The sequence below is a fragment of the Natator depressus genome, chromosome 10, assembly GCF_965152275.1.
Source record: "Natator depressus isolate rNatDep1 chromosome 10, rNatDep2.hap1, whole genome shotgun sequence".
Taxonomy (NCBI): Eukaryota; Metazoa; Chordata; order Testudines; family Cheloniidae; genus Natator; species Natator depressus.
Window position 1 is genome coordinate 32,073,420 of NC_134243.1, and position 22,786 is coordinate 32,096,205.

The following is a 22,786-nucleotide window of genomic DNA, read 5'->3' on the forward strand; positions in this document are numbered from 1 at the left end:
CGCTAGAAGGGAGACATCTGGGTGCCCCCACTTTGCCCTCCTGACTCTAATACCAAAGGGGGGCAGGGAGGGAAGCGAGATTGACAGCTGCCTGCCCTCAAGTTCATGCTGCACTCGGCCCAGCTGGGGCACTCTCGCTCTCTCTTCTCATACACCGCCTGCATTAGTCAGGCTCCCCTCACTGTGCGTGACTGTGCTCTGCGTGCGGAGTGTCAGCAGCCCAGGATCTCCTCATGCAGGCTCACCCTGTTGTATTTGCTGCAGCACATGGGAATAGGTTCCTTTCAGGCCAGGGCATCCCGTGCTTTAGGCCAGCAGTGGCCAAATGCAAGACCCAGGCCTAATGCAACCCGTGGAGTTCTATGTTGACAGGGGCCACTAGTTTGTAACGCAGAAGCCATGCCAGTTAAGATGGAAGTTGGTACACCAGGTTCTGGACTTGCCACAAAGTGACCACATGGCAGCTGCAACCTGCTCTGGTTTAGGCAAGTTGGTTGCAACCCTCTGGTGGGCAAAATTTGGTCACCTCAGGGCTAGGCTCACTTAGCCAGTGATGACAGGGTCAGGAGGCAATTTGAAGCCCTGTCAGCAGCTGTTGTTAATACTATTAACAACATTTTACCTTGCCAGAGGCTGGATCAATTACTCCCCTCCACAAGCCAAATGCTACTCAGCTGTGTTTGTTGGAGGAACAACTGAGCTTCTTTTGGGTCATTTCCTTCCATCATGGATAAAGCTCTGCAGATGAGCCCAGAGCTCGAAATGGCCCACTTGCTGCATCAGGGGGCGTTCAGATTTATATTGCCCTGTAACATGATGTGAAAGGGTCTCTCCGAGGCCTGGAGGGGTTAGCTCCTGTGCACTCTTCTTGCTAGTGAGCTCTTGGCCTGTCTCATGGAGCAGAAAAGAGCACGCTGCATTTGCGGCAACCAACCTATCAGCCAGCCGGCGAGGCCCATAGAGCTAGGGGCCATCTGTCTGTCTGTCTCTCAAGGTACCTAGAGCCCATCACAAAGGGGCTGATCTTAGCTAGGGCCTCTCCCTCCTTGCTACCTTTCAGTCGCCTATTGCAGCCAGTCTCCTACCCCATACCACTGTCAAGATGCTGCCCAAGCACAGGGAGAGAAGCTCGGAGTTGCTCCTTACTGTGTACGGGGCTGGACATCCCTTGTTCCGCTCCCAGCAAGACTGCAAGGCCCTCTGCAGCCATTCAGATTTGGAGACTTTCCTGGTTAAATCCCAGGGTAAACCCAGCAGCCCCCCGGAGAACAGAGGCAGGAGGAACACAAGGGAGGGATGCTGGAACTCTGCCACCTCCAGCTCCTTTCCCTGGAGCTCGGGCAATAGGAGCTGTCACCTGAGACTTCAGCCAGGAGGCACTGCTCTCTGCCTGCTTTGGGGGACACCTCGCATCAGCTGCGCCAAAGCAGCTCCCCTGTGCTGCACTGAGCTGGCCCAGTGTCACTGGGGCCAGCTAACCTGATGCTGCACAAGAGGCTTTTCTCCCCATGCGTCACACAACTCCAGGTGCAGCCCTACCCTGCACATTTCCCTGCAGGGAGGGCCGCTCCAACGATGCACTCCTCACCCCCAGTCACGATGGAGAGACAGGCCTTTCTACCCAGCATTGTTCAGCACGCTGGGGCTCTCCAATGAGGAAGTGCCACAGCCACGGGAAACCTGCTTGTGCCTCATGGCTCCGAGTTACTTTGGAGAGACTGGACATTAACCGATCGCTTCCCAAATCCACCTTCCCTCCCTCCTGAATGCTGGCACTGATACCGCAGCTCACATCTCACCTCACCCACAGATTTCCCCAATTCAATGGCATTACATAGCTCAGGACTGCGGTAACTAAACACACCTGCCTGACTCGGCAAAATCTGCAGCCGCACTGCAGGGAATGCCCTCTGGTCATGATCAGGAAAGTTATTTCCTGGCCTGGAATACAGGATCAGTTAACAGACAGACAGTTTGTTGTGCATTTTGCTCTGTGCTCTACTCCACATGACCTGCTCCTGGCCAGGGAGAAATGAGCATATTAGTCTATTTAATCTCATCGCCAGGCGTTCCCACCAAAGCTTTTAACTTGCTCAGGCCCAGGAGGACACGCTGCTATTTGCAAACAGCAACACAAAGCGAAGCAAGCTGGAAGCAGGAGACAGCTCTGAGCCTGCAGACCAAGCGCAACCGAAGCTGCACAAGGTGTTTCCCAGAGGGGCTACAGCACACCAGGTTCAGGGAGCATTTGCTGCAGCCACACTCTGCTACCTAGGCATGTTTCAGGCAGGGATGAGCCATGGTGTATTCTCCAGCAGACAGAGTGATCTGGGAGGACCGGTTCTTCTGCAGGGCAAGTTCCCGAAACCGAGCACTGTCAGCAGAGTTGCCTAATACAGGAGTTTGAGAGCTATTTTGGGCACTTCTTCCAGTCACTCAACATGAGCAAGGGCTGGGCCTATAACCAAGCCCGCAGTGGTGCTGCGGTGTTAAATGGCCCCACCATGCAGTACCAGAGATGGCGTCCTGCTCCAAAGCAGGGGGATGGATACTTTGCTGGCGCTGAAAGCATCTGCCCTGGCATCTGAAGTGTCACTGCCCTGCAAAGGGGAGCTCTGCCCTGGCAGGGGGTGGGGGGACTAGCCAATTGGACACTGGAGTTATTTTAATTTACATTTAATGAAAATGAGGCTTCCCAGAACTCACATCTGCCCCTTTCCACAGACCACCTTGGCCCTGCAGGGCCAAGAGGCCTATTGTGAGCCGCAGCATAGGATGGAGCCATCTCTGCGGTCAGGAGATTAGCATGGTCTGGCAAAGAAAACGAAGAAACCACCGTCCCCTGTTCCAGCCAGGAGCCTCTGGAACACAGGAAGAGGGGCAGCTCTAGGAGCCTGCAGGCACATTGGACTCTCTCGGTCTTTCCGGGTGGACTGAGAGAAGCAGTCACCGGGAACGGGCAGGTACTAGTCGTTATGTACACTTCATGCAACTGGCCACTGCAGGGAGGCAGCCGCTTCCAGCTTGTCTCAAAGGATTCACTGCAATAGCCCAAACAAGCAAGCCATGGGGAACTGAAGGCCCTTCTCCTGATGTAAAATGGAAGGTGTTGGGTGTATAGCTCCATTAGAGACAGCAAGGTGTTCAGAGACTACAGGGACAGGGGCCTACAAGAAAGAGACACTTTCTTTCTCCAAAGGTCTCAGGCCAAGCTCTCCCTGCCCATATCAGAAGTATTCAAAGAGGAGATGCAAGATCCCATTTTAGAACAGAGGAGCTGATGCCTGTTTTACACCCAGGTCACAGTGAGCGGCTGCAAGAGGAGCAGAGGCAGATGAGGGCCTGAAGGGGGAGAGTCACCCAGACAAGTGTGGCTGGGCCAAAATGGAGCCGGCTCTCAAACAGGACCCAGACTGACTCCACATCTCCAGATCCTGCAGCCCTGCTGGTTTGGTACCAAGCAGGCTCAGGTGGTTTGGCTATGACGCCACAGGGCTAGATGTCAAGTCGTCCCTTGCGAGTCTCCCCAGCCAGAAAGAGGCAGCGTGAGGAGCTCTTGAGAGGCGAAGGGGAAAGTGGCACTGCCTGACTTCACAAACAGCTCTTTGTGGGCTGGTTTTGTCAGACCCAACTTAGGGCCAGAGCTGACCCACCGCTGCTGTAATTTACCCTTCCCGTAAGAGCTACCCTCGCTTCCCTTCACAGCCCTCCCCAGACTCCTTTAACATTCATACCCCCTCCAGGAGGAGCTACCACGAAAGTGCTCAGATTCCCAGACAATGAAACTTACCCCTCCCTGTGAGCTTTGGGAGGGGAACAAAGTCAGTTTAGAGTGCTGGCCACGCAACATGCACGTAGATCAGACAGAAGCAGGCCCCTCCCTTCTCTTCAATCTCCAAGCAGCGTGGTCAGGTCTGCAAGCAAACAGGAACCAAGATGCAATCAGCTTGTCAGCAGGATCACAAAACTGTACGCTCAAGCTCCCTTGCCAGCCACTAAGGGTACATCTACACTGCAGCTGGGAGCAAGCCCCCCAGCCCAGGTCGACAGACTCAAGCTAGCCACCCCACCCGCAAGGCTAGCACAAGTCTCCGCCCAACGTCCACACTGCTATTTTTAGCGTGTTAGCTTGAGTCTGTTGCCCCGGACGGGGTGGCTCGCTCCCTGCTGCTGTGTAGACTTACCCTACCTTTCCTCCCCGCTGAAGGGCGCTGCTTGAGATCCTAATGTTGACACAGAGCAAAGCAATTGCCCATCTGGATTCCAAACCAATGCAGTGGCTTACAGGGCTGGATCTAAACAACCACTGCAACTGGCACCAGGCCGGGAGTGTTAACCTGAAGCAGGAGTGCACTCCTTCCGGGATCCCTCCACACCAGGAGAGTTTACTCTGCAGGCCCTGACTCCTCCAGCCACGGGCTTGGCACTCTGGGGTTCTGTGTATTTCTAGAATGCAAAGAGGATACATGAAAAAATATGATGTTTTTGTGCATGTGTGTGTCTGTGTGTATATGTGTGTATATATATATATATATACACACACACACACACACACACACACACACACACACTGTACCACCTAGTCATTGAGCCTAGATTTGTTTAAGCCTTTGATACCTTAACAAGAAGCCTGAAGTCACCTCTCCATCACTGATCACAAGCAAAAACATTTTAATAAACTTGGGGAGGAAGCCGCAACTAGCCAGTTTTAGCTTATTCCCCTACATCATCGCCAACGGTTACTCAATCTGGCATTCCAAAACAGGTCATGGGAGCCAGTAACAACCCCTGTACTTTGGTTGCATAACACTTTCCACGGCAAGAGATTTTTGTGACCTTTTTTCAAGAGTTCTCACCTCCATTGCTGGTCGAGGCCTTTGATGACTAGATAAACGCCAAAAGGGATCATTAGATCATCTAGCCTGACTTCCTGTATGTCACGGGGCACAGAATTTCACCCAGTTACCCCTGCGCTGAGCCCAAGACCTTGGTTGACTAAAGCCTCTTCCAGAAAGGCATCCAGTGCTGATCTGAAGACATCAAGAGATGGAGACTCTGCCACTTCCCTTGGTCGTTTCTTCCAATGGTTAATCATCCTGTTAAAAATGTGTCCATTATTTCCAACTGGATTTGTCTGGCTTCAGCTTCCAGCCATTAGCTCTTGGTATGTTTTTCTTCATTAGATGCACGAGCCCTTTAATACCTGGTATTTTCTCCCCAGGAAGGTGCTTCCACACCATCATCAACCATCTCTGTTTTTTGAGGGTTTTTGGTGATAAACTAAACAGACTGAGCTGTAAGTCACTCACTGTAATACATTTTTTCCAGACCTCAAATAATTTGTGTGGCTCTTTTTTGCGCACTCTGCAATTTTCAACACCTTTTTTAACATGCTGACACCAGGTCTGTAAGCAATATTCCAGCATTTGTCTGGCCAATGCCATACACAGAGGTAAAAATCATGGCCATACTCCTACTCATTATAGACCTGCAGGAGCACATTGAGTCAAATCCATTTTAATCATGATTTAAGTCTTCAAGGAGGAAATCTGAATTTAAATAATTGATTTTAATTTTGTTTTGTTTTGTTCCTAGCCTCATTTGCCAGAAGCTGGGAAATGGCTGACAGGGGATGGATCACTTAATGATTACCTGTTCTGTTCATTCTCTCTAGGGCACCTGGCACTGGCTACTGTCGGCAGACAGGATGCTGGGCTAGATGGACCATTGGTCTGACCCAGTGTGGCCATTCTTATGTTCTTATTTGCACTTTGTTAACTTTCCTAAAGAAAGGTGCATTTTTATTGGTGGCTAACCATTACAACATGCTGAATTGAAACCAAATGTAGTCTTTATAAAAAATTTGGTACTTTTGGCTAACTAGGAGGATACAGGATAGAAATTATATTCCTACCAGGTGCCTTGTTAAAAATGTTTTGGTGCTTAAATAACTTTGAAATATCTGCCTCATGCCCTTCATGGTTTTACACTTAATAGATCTCATTCTCTCCAACCTGGTTTTTATTCATACATTGAAAGATGAAAACAAGTTTTCCTACTAGTTCAATTCGCTCTCGTTTTTTGCTAGCTTTGAATAAACTAGTCCAAATGAAGCACTCACTCGCTCTCTGCACTTGCTAGCTAAACAGAAACCAAAAGTAATTAAGGAAAAAGTTTTTCTGGGAAACAGAAACTGGCAGTTACTTACATTTGGAAAAATGTAAATACTAGAACTTCCTCCATTCTACAGACTGAAAGTAATGTAGATACATCATGCAGAACATGACACTGTGACATTTATAAAGCTGGAGTTGACAAAGAAAGTGAGGTGCTTTCCCCTGGCACCAGTAAAGAATTTAAGTAGCAGCACAGGTTACTAAATTTCAAATTGGGGACTCACTGATGCACCACTTTTTTATTTAAATGATTTGAACAGAGTGAAGTGTAGCCCTTAAAACCAGGTGTCATCATTTCAAATTTAATTTTAATCCGGTTATTTAAAAGGAAAAATATTCAGTGTTTAAGTCAATTTTTATCTACCGTCTCCTCCAAAGACCCCCTTAGCCCTTTTTGCCACAGCATCACAATGGGGGCTCCTGTTGAGATGCTTGTCTGCCACGACTCCAAATCCTTGTCAAGCCCCCGCTTTCCAGGATACAAATTGAACTGTATTTGAATTGAAATTTGGCAGGAAGAAAATCCCCAGACTACAGAAGTGCTTTTCCTTTCTCTCTTGATTCCATCTGGGTTTGGCTGAGACAGACACTGTGCTCACTGACACAAACTGAAGTCGCTCTTTCCGTCTCTCGCTTGCTTCCCCAGGGAAATGCTGGCAGCCTACCAAAATAACTGGATATTCTACAGCTGGGCCCACGCCACCACTGCGCTGGAATGACCTGGGAGCTGTAGCAGTAGGAGGGGAGATGAGAAAGAGCTGGGCCTCCCACTAGGTACATGCGTCCCTGGACTTGGCACATCTTCACAGCAGCCCATCCCCTCTTCCCACCAGGGGCATCACATGGGGCAGCAACTCCCCCCACCTCCCAGAGGGGAGAAAGAACAACGGGCTGGGGGCTCCCCTAGACACAGCACATGGCACCAGCAGCCCAGCCCAGGGGCAACTGCCAGCAGGAAAAGGTTGCTAATGTAGTCAGTCCTGTAGAGCAAACCTGCTGCTGATGCACAATGGGGGAGGTTGTTAGTCGTTTTTAACTCTCTTCTTTTAAAGGAATAGAAGTTAAGTATGATCTACTTTTAATGAAGGTTGCTCGTGTAGCCTTAATTTGACACCCCACCCCCCCACATGTACGACTGTCTTTAATGACATGATCACATACTATTTTTTTTTTTAGGAGAACTCCTGCCTCACTCAGTGCACAGGCCAGACTCCCCCAGGGGACAGAACTCAGGTTGCAAAGGCAGCCATAAATATGCATTTTAAGTGCTTGGCTTTGCAACAAACATTCTTTTGCATCTAGGCAGATTTACATCACTGTCAAGCCTAGGGGCCCCTGATCTGGACTGAGGCCTTGTTGGACTAGGTGCAGAACAGAGAGAGGGCAACACAATCCTTGCCCTAAAGTGCTTGTAAAGGGAAGGGGGCTTTAGCATAGGGTAGAAAGTGCTCTTGATCTGACTGGAAGCACCAAGACGCAATTGTATTTTCTGCAGGGGCCTCTGACAGAGAAAGGCTGAACTGAGCTTCCACCTCCAAAATTCATTATGAGGGGGGGAAAAAAATTATAACACACACGCGAAGAACTTTAGGTAAATGCAAGTGAGACCCTATGCACTAGCTAGCTTGAGCTCCCATACTCTGGAGTTCAATCACGTCAGGTCCATATGAAAGCTGGCACATTGGCCAGATTAAGATTGAGAGTAGATTCTTCAGCATTTGGGGCTCCAACCCCAAGACCACGGGATCCCGCTGAAGAAGAATTCTCCTCTAGGTTATCCTAGGGGCAGTGTAATGCTTAGAGTGGTGCCAAGTCCAGACTGGACTTTTTCCATCAGCCTGGACCGCATGTGGGCGGATGTTTGCTAGAGAGGTGGGGGAGAGCAAATATGACTGACTTGGCTGGTATGATGTTACCACTAGTTGTTACTGTGAAAGATTGACACTATTCTGAAATAGCCTGGGCAAACTTTATGGAATCAAGTTGTGGTTCACTGTGTGTGTGTTATTGTGGCACTGGATGTGCATTCTCTATCAGGGATGGGAATGCTAATGTAATTTCCCTGCTTACCAGCCCTCTGAAGCCACCCCCAGGAAAGGTGCACATACCGGTTCACACTGGATTCTCCACGGACCAACCTACAAAGAAAGGACTCTTGGATAAATAGCCTGATGTTAAACTGGCTCAGGGCCTTCTTCCTGATCCAGCAAAGGGACAGGCCTTCTGCTTCACAGAGCGCCCCAGTCCTTAGGGAAGAGTTGGAAGGACTAGGCCTACTGACGCCCCATAAGACCGTGGGCTTGTTCTGAGCTGAAGCTGTGATGAACAGGTAACCACAAGGAATCTCCCTCCAGTGGGTGTTTGACGGATGGCTCCTGTCAGAGCCCGTGTTAGGGTTGGGTGATGCCTGGGAAGGTGATCAGCCCACAGGTAGGCTTTTTAGGGTTTTTAATGTTTTCTCTGTAGTGCTTTTACTAAAAGAATAAAATAGGCTTTCATAGGAAGCGTTGGGTGTTACCTAATAACTGTAGCAACTGCACCTGGTAACCATCTCTGAAGAGCTGGGGCAGTTTCTGCCACAGCTCAGTGGTACAAAGACACTCGCTACACAGACTTCTGAAGTTGGCCGATTTTGCCAAGTAAGGTGCTGCTGGTTTCTAGCGCAGTGGCCAGTTCATTCATTTCTAATTGCAAGTTCTAGAAAGAGATGACTCAGGCCACATCATTCTGGGACATGGTCCAACGGCTGATTGCTATGAAAACAACCTCTCTGAAAGGGCCTATAGCAAACCCAGAGTAACAACTTTAATTGGAAAGAAAAGTTTGGCTAAAGTTTATAATATACAGTAAATAGCACTCAAAAGTAATTTCCTGTCCCACAGGACCTGCAGCAGGGGTCAGTATAAGATGACATATGAGCAACGACAACGGGCCCACTATTACAGTATGGTTGAACCAGCGTGGTATTGCTTGGCAAGGAGACCAACACAGCTAGGAGCATCTTGCCTAGCAAGGACTGACTCACCCAGGAGCAGAGCTAATGAGGCCTACGCCCTGCAGACGGGTTACAACCCCCAACAATGAGAATCCACAAGATTAGATTTAGGTAGAAGTAAATGGCCTATATTCAGCCAAACTATATTATATGCACCACGCATGGTAGGTACCGTACCAGTGTTCTCCCTTACAGGCTGACTAGCCATGAAGCAATCCCTGTCAACAATGGCATGACTTCAATCAGAGTTAATGAACAAAAACATTGACAGAACAAACACTAAGACTGTGTACACAGCAAACTTTTTATAGGCTCCCAACTTTGCTCTGAAGAACCACAAGCAAGCATTTGACTCAAGAAGCATTTGACTTAACTTAATGTCTGACTTTGTTGTTGATGAGTAAACTAGGCCACTGCCTGGGAAATGTTATTAGAGGGTTTTTTTAATTTCTAGAGAAGGGTCACAGGACATGAATTATTTCCTTTCCTTATCCTCTGCACCATCACATGCCAACAGCCTGGCTCTGGATCACGCACAACATTAGAAAGAAGCTGTGTCCCCATACACCTCCATGCAGCAATTTGAGTGACCACACAGACACATCATACAGACTGGTGGATCCTTTGAAAGACAAGATAAAGATAAAGATATTCAGTCCTCGGGGCCCTTGCTGTAAACTCAGGCTAAGTTAGAGTTCCTAGTCAGATGCTGAATGGGCATGGCAGTAGAATGGCAACTAACTTGCAAAGCTGCATTTATGAAACAGTACGATTTTTACAGGAAAGCATGTTACCATTGCTGAAATACTAGCTGGAAAAGCAATGATGCCAATATTTCATTTGCTACCGATCTTCTATCACAGGCAGCACAAAGCTACAGTCCTGACAGGCCCCAAAGTTTGTATCAAATCCCAAGGCTAGGAGACTTTAGCAGAAACCTACCACCCACAGGCCAACATGAAGACAATATCTGCCCTGGCCCCAGCCTCCATGAACAATACTTTTGTGAGACGCCCTGTACCCCTGCCATCTGCAACTGCTGAGAATGGGCCAGGATGCCTGGATTCTTACCAAGGTGCTATCCCTGGACCGTGCTAGGGGCCTGTATCTTTGGTACCAGCCTCTGGTTATCAAACAGCTGACAAATCCATTCCTGCTCTGGCTGCTGGAAGGCAAAGTCTTGCCCTTTAACAAAGATGACAGCTGTTCAGCGTAGAAAAGAGATGACTAGGGGGATGTGAGAGGAACATGACAGAGGTCTACAAAAATTACAAATGATGTAGAAAGAGTGAATAGAGAAGTGCCATTTACCCTTTCCCACAATACAAAAACCAGGGGCCAGCGGATGAAATTAATAGGCATCAGTTTTAATACAAAGAAGAGGAAGTAGTTTTTCCACACAATGGAACACCATATTAACCTGTGGAACTCCTTGCTACGGGATGTTGTGATGGCCAAAACATTACGCAGTTCAAAAAAATAACTATATAAGTTCCTGGAGGATAGGTCTATCAATCGCTATTAGCCAAGATGGTCAGAGACAGACCACCATGCTCAGGCAACCGTAAACCTCTGACTGCCAGAAGCCAGAAGGGGAAGACAGGGGTCAATCACTTCAACTGCTCTGTTCTGTACACTCCCCATGAAGTTCTGGTACTGGCCACTACTGGAGACAGGATGCCGGGCTAGACAGACAATTGTTCTGAGCCAGTATGGCAGTTTTTATGTTCTTCCTACTCCCCATCCCAAACCTCCTGGGAACTACCCATGAGCTGAAGAGATCAGTCATCCGAAACTTGACCCCTCCTCCAGTTTTGGGGCCTCTCTCTCTGGAAATACTCCAGGTTCTGCCTCTGCTGCTCCCCAGACCTCTCCTCAGCAGAAGCATAAACCTGAAGTGGTCCTGGTTGTTTCACCGCTGCCTACAAGGCTGAAGTGAAATTGACCACAGGCTCGTTAATGTCACTTTGGGAAATTATGTGCAGCAACCCTGAAACTTTCTGCAGACTCATGAATCAGCTCAAGGCTAAGTGCTCACTCCCAACAGGTGAGCGGGCAGGTATACGCTCCAGCCCTGTTGACCCTAAAGGCTAACAATCCTAGGCATGAACTGTTCCAAGACTCCTCAGGCATTTTTGCTTTCTCTAATACAGGTACAGATCCTTCTTCCTTCCCCCTGGAGGAGACACATCCAGGATGCCTCTAAATATAGCCAGCAGGAAGACCTCTGGTGCTATTCCCTGATTGCAGTGTTTTACATCTTGCTATCTGAGCTTCTAAACAAGCATGCAGCTAGTCAAAATAAGCATGCACGGATGAATGCAGATGTTAGACTCCCACCGGCCTATAGACTCATACAACAGTTTTACTTCTGTTGCATGGTAGGCTGAGTATTTGGGACCAAGCATCCATCATATGGTTTGACAAATCCATCTGCCAACCTATCCTTCTCCCCTCCCCAAAAAAGTTACTCTCAAGGAAAGCAAAGAGACAAAACGAAAGGCACAGCAGGCACCTGACAAGTCATCACCACCATAAAGTTTGCTTTTACCCACGGAGGATAGAAGGCAGGCTCCTGAGCTACATTTCTCAGAATATGTATAACATTGCTTCCTGCCTGGGAATTCAGATTGCTACCTGCCTGGGCATCAGCCTGTTTGAATACTTAATATTCAATTTGTGAGCTAGCTTGGAAAAATATAAGAGCCGATCCAGTTGAATGGCAAGGAAGGAGAAACAAGAGGAGTGTTTTATACAAAGACCCCTTTATCCTAGTATCAGGTGTTAAGCACATCCAGCTGAACTGTCCAAGCGCTTCTCAGGTATCTTGAAATCGCTAAATTGATGAGATGTGCCCAAGATTCAAGTGTTTCAGCGTTGGGAGCATATTGATCTGAATCGTGTGCACGTGCTTAGAGATGTAGAACATAGGAACCACCATGCAAATTCAGACCCCAGGACCCTCTCACCCAGTATCCTCCTGATGGTGGCCAGTACCAGGGCCCTCAGGAGAGCGCGAGAAGCTTCACAGAGGATGGTTATGGAATAATCAGCTCACACAGAGTATCTTCCTAACCCTGCCAGTCCATGAATGGCTCTCGCTCTGAAACAGAAGAGTTTCTCCCCTTTGAATTCAACAGGTGTATATTCATTCTATAACTATATGGATAAGCATATCCCTAAACAGCTCATCCCTTTTAATCCCACACAGCTCCTGGCCTCTGTGAGATCTGATGGCAGTTAGTTGTGCCTTGAGTAAATGACAGTATTTCCTTTTAGAGACACAGCGGGGGTGAGATGGATCAGCTCCTGTTGGAGAGAGGGAAGCTTTCGCGCGTACACAGAGCTGTTCTTCAGGTCTGGAAAGGTACTCTGTGGAGTGTCACAGCTAAATACAAGGTGGAACAGCTAGTTTAGTACAAGTAATTCACACAATCTGTGGCTACACCACCACTGCAGACAAGTATTTCCTTTTCTCATTTTTCCATTGGCTGCCTTTCATGGCCATTGCAAGAATATTTTATGAGACTGGATAGATAAGATAAATGGGGTGCATTTCTCTACACTACCCACAGGTTTGTATTCTTTTCTTGTGTCTCAGCTTACTCACGTCTTCCACAAGCTAACCGGCCCCAATCTTCTTCAGTCTCTCTTCATGCAAAAGTCGAATCATTTTCATTTCTGAATCTTCCCTATTCCTCTGATCTTTGGGATCCTGTGTTCAGCCCTCATCTCCCAACTTAAAGTGGACGGATATCATTAATTTGTACCCGGGCAATATATTATTTGTAGTAACTCTATCCCATTCCTTATGTATCCAACAGGTTTGTTTGTTTTTTGACCGCTGCGTGTGAACCAGGCAGAGGTCTTCATTGAGCTGTGCAATGTTTGGCTTAGAAATAACTGACTTTTATTTTATTTTAATGAGACTGGATGACTGTGGTGATTGGCAATGGGCTCCAAAGCCCTCCATGTCCATGCCAATGGTGCAAATTCAGCCATGTCAGGTGACTGACAGCTGTTACCATTTGGTGTGTGTTCAGAGCCGTACAAGTTAGTCGCAGCCTCAGAACCACCGCAACTTGCCAAGAGTGTGATTTTAGTTCTCTCTCAGGACAGGAAGGGCTGAAGTCCGAACAACTTGCTACTACAGAGGGGAGGGACACAATGGCCTGGCAGCATGGACAAGGCTTGCAAAACTTCTACAGCCTCTGCCATACCTGTTCTGATGTCATCGAATTGACAACCCTGGGAGTCATGAGGAGAGGTGCCTTTCACACCGCTACCATTAGTTCTGTAGGTCTGGTTTCAAACCACATTTTAATACGCTAGTACTTTTAAGTTTACAATTCACCCTTTTGTCTGTAAATAGGAAGTTTATTCCTCTAGTACAGATCCTTTAAAGCTTGTTTGTGGGTGTAAACATGCAGACCCTTTGATTATCTCTACATTATGGCAACAGTTGAAATTCAGCAGTTAGGATTGCTAGCCAATCACAACCACACTTACTGTAGCGTTCTTTGAACTTACACTTCCACGTCTTTAGAAACTTCCCAATTCAACAGCCCTAGATTTCTCTCAAGCCATTTTGTTCAGTGTTCTAACTTGCACAAGGCACTCCGAAGTAAGATGAAGCACTGCATTACACATGACAAGATGCCAGTGATAATGGCTGGGCAAGGCATTTATCTTCCTCAAACACAGATCCAAGTCTCATTGCTTTTTCAGATTAGGCTTTGAAGGAAAAGGCAAGAAAGCCATTTGTTATTAACTCACCTCCCTTCCTGCACCCACCTAAAACCACACAGGGGACCTAACTGAAGCATTCACTAACTTAGCCAGACCAGGTCACAGCCATAACCTCCGAGTCACAAGCCAGGTAGCACCTTCCAATCCAGAACTCCCTATAGTGTGTGTAATACACAACAGCAAACAACTCCCATAGCAAGCAACATGCCCTCAATGGGAGACGTGCCATATTTAACAGCCTTTGTTTCCGAACAAGGTGCACAGACAGCAATCCAACATCACAACGGGAGAGACGTTTCCTGTAGAATGAAGCCTATTACCTGAACCTAGTGTGAGCAGGTGGGGGTGTCACGGAGTGTGGGGGAGTCCAGGCCCTGCACCCCTCTTCCTGGGATTCACTGAGACTCTCAGCCAGCCAGCAAAACCGAAGGTTTATTGGACAACAGGAACACAGTCCAAAACAGAGCTTGTGGGGACACCCAGGACCCCTCAGTGAAGTCCTTCTGGGGGAGCAGGGAGCTTAGACCCCAGCCCTGGGGTTCCCGGTGTTCCTCCACCCAGCCCCAAACTGAAACTAAACCCACCGAGCAGGTTCCCTGCTGCAGCCTCCCACCACATTCCTGGGCAGAGGTGTCACCTCCCCCTCCCCCTCCTGGCTCAGGTGACAGGCTCTCAGGTCTCCCGTCCCCAGGGCACATTCCCAGGTCAACACTCCCCCCTCCCTGCTGCGTCACATCGTCACAGGGGGTTTTTACTCGGTATGTAGCATCTCACATGCCAGATACTACTATTGCTGGCATGTTACCCCATGTGCTGCGTGAAATTAAATAAGTCGCCATTTAAAGAGTTTGATTTTCCTGTGCTCAGCTGCTCAAGCCCTTGCCTCACCCTGGAGAACAGGCCAGAACCAGCCTGCTAGGTCATTCACTCCCACACAAACATATGCTTTTAAGTAAGAACTGGGGTAGTCTCCCCAGTTCATTGCTTCTTGCCTGCAGCTATGAGTGCCGTGGAAAGCCAGCAGGGCCCAACAGAAATGGGGAGGATAAGGAGCCCATTAAAAGGGTCGTACATAACGTACTGGTCCCACTCTCCATGCTTATAGACCCTGCTACTTCTTACTGGCCACACCTTGATCAGCCAAAGATTCACAGGTTACCCATCAGCAGAGACCATGACTGAAATGAAGATTTCCAGTATCCATTATACTTAATAAGGATCATCACTAAGAAATGGTTAGTAACCCCCGAAAGTATTCTTCTTCCACCCACCCCATTTGTTTTATTGCCAGGCCATAGCAACCCCTCACAGCAACACTGCTCCTCTTGGGGGGTCAGCAGCCTGTCTCATCAGCTGTGCTCACCAAGTACCACAATCAGCTAGGCACTTGTCACAGTGACATGAGAAACACACTGTATGAATCAGATCCACATGCTGTGTTTTTCCTTGCTGGTTGTCCTAGTCATCTGTAGCCCCTCTGTCCCAGTATCGCTCTGCAATAGGAAATTTCAGCTCACTATCTGGTGACCTGTAAAGTTCTGCTTTTTAATACACTTTGGTTGATTCAGACACAAGAAAGACTGACCTGTCCAAGACTGATCAGTGAATAGCGATAGGGACTCAGGACTCTGCTGTAATTGAAGGCATAAAGTTTCTCTTCCCTGAGGAAGGAAGGGCGCAGCAGAGTTGCTCTTCTACCATGATATTTCCACAATTTCTGCTTGATTTCCCCATCCCCTTCTCAGGCCGTCACTGGCTGAGCACCCCTAATGAGAGCATGGATTCAAATCTTAGGCAGGAAGGAATTCTACACCCCCTCTTAAATAATTATCTGAGTACAGTCCCCCAAAGATGACAGAGAGTGGAACGGGTGGGCAAACTAGGGCCCGCGGGCCACATCCGGCCCATCGGATCTTTTAATCTGGCCCTTGAGCTCCCGCCGGGGAGCAGGGTTGGGAGCTTTCCTCACTCCAGTGCTCCAGCCAGGGAGCAGGGTTGGGGGCTTGTCTTCCTCTGCTCCATGCGTGCAGCAGCTCCGCGCAGCTCCTGGAAGCAGGGGCAGCCAGGGGGCTCCGCACGCTGTCCCCGCCCCAAGCGCCGGCTCTGCAGCTCCCATTGGCCAATGGGATATACAGGGGCAGTGCCTATGGACGGGACAGTGCGCAGAGCGGTGTGGGCCCCCCCCCCGGCTCCCATGCGGAGGCAAACAGGACGCTGTTTCCAGGAGCCACTTCAGATAATCATCGCCCAGATCCTGCACCCCTGAGCACCCCCTGTGCCCCAACCCCCTGCCCTAGCCCTGATTGCCCTCCAAACCCTTTGATCCCAGCCCAGAGTACCCTCCTGCATCCCAAATCCCTCATCCCCAGCCCCACCCCAGAGTCAGCACCTACAGCCAGAGCCCTCATCCCCCGTGCACCCCAATCCCCTGATGGCCCGCCATACAATTTCCATACTGAGATGCGGCCCTTGGGCCAAAAAGTTTGCCCACCCCTTTGGGAAGCAAAGCTCAGATCACCATCCATTTGCAGAGGTCAATGCACATTCAGGAGTCTTGGAAACCCAAAATGAGGCATCTTGCATGCCACCAATAAGCCAGTCCCTCTCCTCAAATCATTTTAACACCTAACTGCTGCTGTATGCATCCGATGAAGTGAGCTGTAGCTCACGAAAGCTTATGCTCAAATAAATTGGTTAGTCTCTAAGGTGCCACAAGTACTCCTTTTCTTTTTGTCCAGTTAAGTCACTGCTTTCTCCAATTACTTCCTGAAAAAGAAAAGGAGTACTTGTGGCACCTTCAAGACTAACCAATTTATTTGAGCATAAGCTTTCGTGAGCTACAGCTCACTTCATCGGATGCATACTGTGGAAAGGGTAGAAGATCTTTTTATACACATAAAGCATGAAAAAATACCTCCTCCCACCCCACTCTCCTGCTGGTAATAGCTTATCTAAAGTGATCACTCTCCTTACAATGTGTATGATAATCAAGGTGGGCCATTTCCAGCACAAATCCAGGGTTTAACAAGATCGTCGGGGGGGGGGGGGGAGGAAAAAACAAGGGGAAATAGGTTACCTTGCATAATGACTTAGCCACTCCCAGTCTCTATTCAAGCCTAAGTTAATTGTATCCAATTTGCAAATGAATTCCAATTCAACAGTCTCTCGCTGGAGTCTGGATTTGAAGTTTTTTTGTTGTAATATACCAACTTTCATGTCCGTAATCGCGTGACCAGAGAGATTTCTACAAGCCATTACCCTCTGATCCCACTGAGAGTTACCAAAAGAAACTACAGCATTTGCTCAAGAAACTCCCTGAAAAAGCACAAGATCAAATCTGCACAGACACACCCCTGGAACCCCGACCTGGGATATTCTATCTACTACCCAAGATCCATAAACCTGGAAATCCTGGGCGCCCCATCATCTCAGGCATTGGCACCCTGACAGCAGGATTGTCTGGCTATGTAGACTCCCTCCTCAGGCCCTACGCTACCAGCACTCCCAGCTACCTTCGAGACACCACTGACTTCCTGAGGAAACTACAATCCCTCGGTGATCTTCCTGATAACACCATCCTGGCCACTATGGATGTAGAAGCCCTCTACACCAACATTCCACACAAAGATGGACTACAAGCCGTCAAGAACACTATCCCCAATAATGTCACGGCTAACCTGGTGGCTGAACTTTGTGACTTTGTCCTTACCCATAACTATTTTACATTTGGGGACAATGTATACCTTCAGATCAGCGGCACTGCTATGGGTACCCGCATGGCCCCACAGTATGCCAACATTTTTATGGCTGACTTAGAACAACGCTTCCTCAGCTCTCGTCCCCTAACACCCCACTCTACTTGCGCTATGATGATGACGTCATCATCATCTGGACTCATGGAAAAGAAGCCCTTGAGGAATTCCACCATGATTTCAACAATTTCCATCCCACCATCAACCTCAGCCTGGACCAGTCCACACAAGAGATCCACTTCCTGGACACTACGGTGCTAATAAATGATGGTCACATAAACACCACCCTATACCGGAAACCTACTGACCGCTATTCCTACCTACATGCCTCCAGCTTTCACCCTGACCACACCACACGATCCATCGTCTACAGCCAAGCTCTGCGATACAACCGCATTTGCTCCAACCCCTCAGACAGAGACAAACACCTACAAGATCTCTATCAAGCATTCTTACAACTACAATACCCACCTGCGGAAGTGAAGAAACAGATTGATAGAGCCAGAAGAGTTCCCAAAAGTCACCTACTACAGGACAGGCCTAACAAAGAAAATAACAGAACGCCACTAGCTGTCACCTTCAGCCCCCAACTAAAACCCCTCCAACGCATTATTAAGGATCTACAACCTATCCTGAAGGATGACCCAACACTCTCACAAATCTTGGGAGACAGGGGAGTCCTTGCCTACAGACAGCCCCCCAACCTGAAGCAAATACTCACCAGCAACCACATACCACACAACAGAAGCACTACCCCAGGAACCTATCCTTGCAACAAAGCCCGTTGCCAGCTGTGCCCACATATCTATTCAGGGGACACCATCACAGGGCCTAATCACATCAGCCACACTATCAGAGGCTCGTTCACCTGCACATCCACCAATGTGATATATGCCATCATGTGCCAGCAATGCCCCTCTGCCATGTACATTGGTCAAACTGGACAGTCTCTACATAAAAGAATAAATGGACAAATCAGATGTCAAGAATTATAACATTCATAAACCACTCGGAGAACACTTCAATCTCTCTGGTCACGCGATTACAGACATGAAAGTTGGTATATTACAACAAAAAAAACTTCAAATCCAGACTCCAGCGAGAAACTGTTGAATTGGAATTCATTTGCAAATTGGATACAATTAACTTAGGCTTGAATAGAGACTGGGAGTGGCTAAGTCATTATGCAAGGTAACCTATTTCCCCTTGTTTTTTCCTACCCCCCCCCTCCTCAGACGTTCTTGTTAAACCCTGGATTTGTGCTGGAAATGGCCCACCTTGATTATCATACACATTTTAAGGAGAGTGATCACTTTAGATAAGCTATTACCAGCAGGAGAGTGGGGTGGGAGGAGGTATTTTTTCATGCTTTATGTGTATAAAAAGATCTTCTACACTTTCCACAGTATGCATCCGATGAAGTGAGCTGTAGCTCAGGAAAGCTTATGCTCAAATAAATTGGTTAGTCTCTAAGGTGCCACAAGTACTCCTTTTCTTTTTGTGAATACAGACTAACAGGGCTGTTACTCTGAATTACTTCCTGGTCTCTCCAATTCCACTGAAGGCTGTGGAGACACGTTCCAATACTAAAGGAAAGCTTCAAGGAGCTCTCCAGAGAGACAGGTGAGGCAAAAGCCAACAGCAAGACTAAAGGAGGCAGAACCCGATTGCTAACCCTTCCTCCTTCCCCATATGAATTCTCTGCACCTTAAACTCACTCAACAAAAAATCCCCTCTTAAGGACATAAAGCTCCCCCAACCCTCAGGGCTGCACAGATCCTGTAGCAACTGTTTGTTCTCCAAATAAGCCCTGAGAAGAATTTATTTCACCCTGGACCCTTGTCACTTCACCATCTACACTGTCTTTGCAATGTTCCAGCATTTGTCCAGACCCTGCCCATCTCAGGGCTCTGCCAGATTTCACCCTTTTATAGGAGCTTCCATTCGGTTACACCACCAGGGATTAAAGCACCCGCTGGCTGAACTCCAGCAAAGGAAGCACACAGAGCTCCGGCAGGACAGCAGCTCCCAGAACCGAGGAGAAGTAGCTGCAAAAGTGTGGCTGGGGCTGCAGGGCTAGAAGACCAGGGAGGCTTATAAGCAGAGCACGGCTGGGGTGAAGCTAGTAGGCAGGGATGGCTCGGGGGCAAGAGGCAGAGACACCGCTCGGCTTGAAGCTCCCTGGACGTTCCCTGCCTACAGGCCAGCCCGGCAGGACGCAGGGCACCAGCTAGAGCGAGCCCAGCCTCCCCAAGGCGGGACGAGCGGGACCCGCACCGGATCTGGGCTTGCCTGTTCCCCGCCGCGCAGCCCCGCTGACACCGGCCCCCTGGCCCCCCACAACGCCCGGCTCCGTGACACCAGCCTCTCACCCCGCCGTCCCCCGCAGGGAGCCGGCTCCACTCGCTCACCGGCCGGGAGTGCGGGGGGCCGCCCGTCGCCCCCGGGCCCGCGCCGTTCAGCAGCGGGGTGGCCTCCCCAGCGGCCGGGGGCTCGTCCTCCTCGTCGCGGTCCCGGCCGGACCAGGACACCTTCTTGGCGACGTTGGCCATGCGGCCGGGCCGGGGACGCTCGGCTGGGGCAGCAGCCGCTGGAGGATCCGCATCGGGCTCCGAGCGGCTCATGTGACCCCGTGGGGCAAGCAGTGCGGCCGGTCACGTGACAGGGGCTACGGCGGCCGCCGAGCCCAGGAGAGCGTTGCATCATGGGAGTTGTAGTCCGGCGGCTTGCCCCAGAGGCGCACGCGGAGGGCGCCTGTAGCGTAGGTGTCTCGTACAGCTCAAATAAATAGGTTAGTCTCTAAGGTGCCACAAGTTCTCCTTTTCTTTTTGCGAATACAGACTAACACGGCTGCTACTCTGAAACCTCTCATACAGCTGTAACCTCTGTTCGTCGGTGCAGGGCCGGCTCCAGGCACCAGCGTTCCAAGCAGGTGCTTGGGGAGGCAACCCGCAAGCCGTTTGGGCATTTCCGCGGCGGGGGCAATTCTGCGGCAACCCCCATCTCCTCAGCCGCTCGCGGTGGGGGCAATTGGGTGCGCTGCTTGGGGCGGCCCTGCCTCGGGTCAATGGGAGCATGCAATGCCTGGTCCAGAGGAGCACACCCGACACACGCTGTATAGCAAAGGGCTTCATGGGGCAGATTAAAGGGATATGTTCCCAAAAGAGATCGAGTGGAACACCGCACCTATGGGATGTGCATGTGCAATTCTGCAGGCCTTACCCAACCAGGCCTTTAGTTTGAGTTACTGGGAGGGTTGCTTGACTTAGGAGCTCAGAATTTCCCCCTTCACGTGTAACTTGTGTTGTGTGTATACCTGGCATTATTCCTTCAAATAATCGTGGCCCAAATTCATTCCTGATGTAATTTCAGTGACGTTAATCACACTACACCACAACGAAGCCAATGGCATTTCAATCTCTGAAAGTACGTCAACCAGTTTCAAGACCTTTCAGAAAATCCTACAGACAGGGGGCCTGATTCTGATGTCTGTTACATTGGTGTAAATCCAAAGTAACACCCCTGGGAGGGGGTGGAAAGTAAATCTGGAGAGATTTCACTGACCTCAGTGGAGTTACTACAGATTCATATTGGTGTAACAGCTCAGAACCAGAACTACGGTGTTTAAACAACACTACAGGCCCCGTGTTGTGTATGATCCTTTAGTACAGTATGGTAACCCAAGACCAAGTCTTCAGTGAATCCAGCAGAAAGTAATTGTTAGGGCATGTCAAGAGCCCAGCAGAACACCCAAAACTAGGACTAAAGAAAATGCTCTTGTCTTGGTTGGAAGAGCTGGGGGCATTTGATGCATTCTCTTTTGCTCTGCCTTACTGTACAAGTCAGGTCTCACACAAGCAGCAATGTTATAGATTATCCCAAGAGTCTTCTTCTGCATCATCTGTGCAATACAGTTCAATACAGCTGTGTTTTGCACAGTATCTTCACTGACCCCAAACACTTGGCAGAGTTAAATGCACTGTTCCCTCTAAGCTGTGTGTGTGTGCGCCCGCACACAGATCCTAAACCCCGCGCACACGGCGAAACACCGCGCGCACATAAATTTGCACAGAGGAAATTTTTTGAGCACACGGCCTGTCAAAAATTAGAGGGAACATTGATTACATAATACACTGTCCAAGAAACCAGAACAACAGCCAAGGAAGAGAAACTGAGAGACGCAGGCAGGAAGGCAGATGGGAGGAAACACTGTAACAAGCTATGGCCACAAACATTTCAATGATCAGCAGAGATGAAAACCAGGATCTTTAGCTCCAAAAAAGCCTCTAGCACTCGGTAATAGGGGCAGCTGGAAATTTTCAGAAGAAACTTAGCTTTGTCAGAAAAAACTGTCTGAGGGGGTGAAATATTCTGTCAACTCATTACAGGGTCAACAAACCTTTCGCCAAAACACAGTCAGGTTTACAGATGGTTTCCTAGCAGGCTCTTTCATTCTGGGTTCCAGAGTCCACAGATCTGACTCAGGGCAGCCCTGCTGTGAAGATTGCCACAGGGCTGGGGAGCCTGTGGCTACCAGACTCCTTGCCACACAGAGCCCTGGATGGGTCCCTTTTCTCCATGGCAGGGTCCTAGCCATCCCTGGGAGCCCCAGCTAGAGCCAGGGCTCTCAGGGCTGGCAAAGCTCTACCAAGCTCCCTGCAGTAGAACAGGGCACCAGGAAGCCCTGGGAGCCCCAACACTAGCCAGGGCTTGACTCCCAACTCTGCAGTTCTCCATGGAGCTGGGAGCCTGGAAGTCTTGGGACCAGCTTACAGGGGCTGTAGCTCCAGGGCATCTCCACCATGTGGTGCCAAGAACCCAGGGGTTCAGACTCCCAGATCAGCTGACTCCCAAGGTTACCCATCCGATTCCCAAGGAGCCAGCTGGCCCGGGAGTCTGGAAGCCCAGAGGTCACCAGCCCTGGGATATTCCACATGGCAGGGCTGCCCTGGAGCCACAGACCCTTGGAAATCCTGGCAACAGCTCAGTGGAACTGACATTCAGAGAATAACTGCTGTGAAACTGACAAGAGAGTCAGTTTCACATATTTTGTTTCTGAAACACCATGGTTTGGTATTTCTGAAATGAAATCTTTAATTTGCCAAGAAATTTCT

The 22,786-nt window shown here is 49.2% G+C and overlaps 1 protein-coding gene across 4 annotated transcripts in view; it reads right to left on the reverse strand.

The window, feature by feature from the left end:
• CLCN7 (chloride voltage-gated channel 7) overlaps nt 1–20,316 on the reverse strand; it is a 73,664-nt gene extending 53,348 nt beyond the window's left edge. For 3 of the 4 annotated variants that reach the window (XM_074965646.1, XM_074965647.1, XM_074965645.1), the window contains exon 1: nt 20,084–20,316. In XM_074965646.1, the coding sequence (XP_074821747.1) occupies nt 20,084–20,296 (213 nt within the window). In that variant the 5' untranslated portion in view covers nt 20,297–20,316. Of the gene's footprint in view, nt 1–3,790; nt 3,915–4,856; nt 5,053–20,083 lie in introns of those variants that run through there. The other variant, XM_074965649.1, reaches the window with a different exon arrangement.
• Between the last annotated feature and the right edge of the window lie 2,470 nt (nt 20,317–22,786).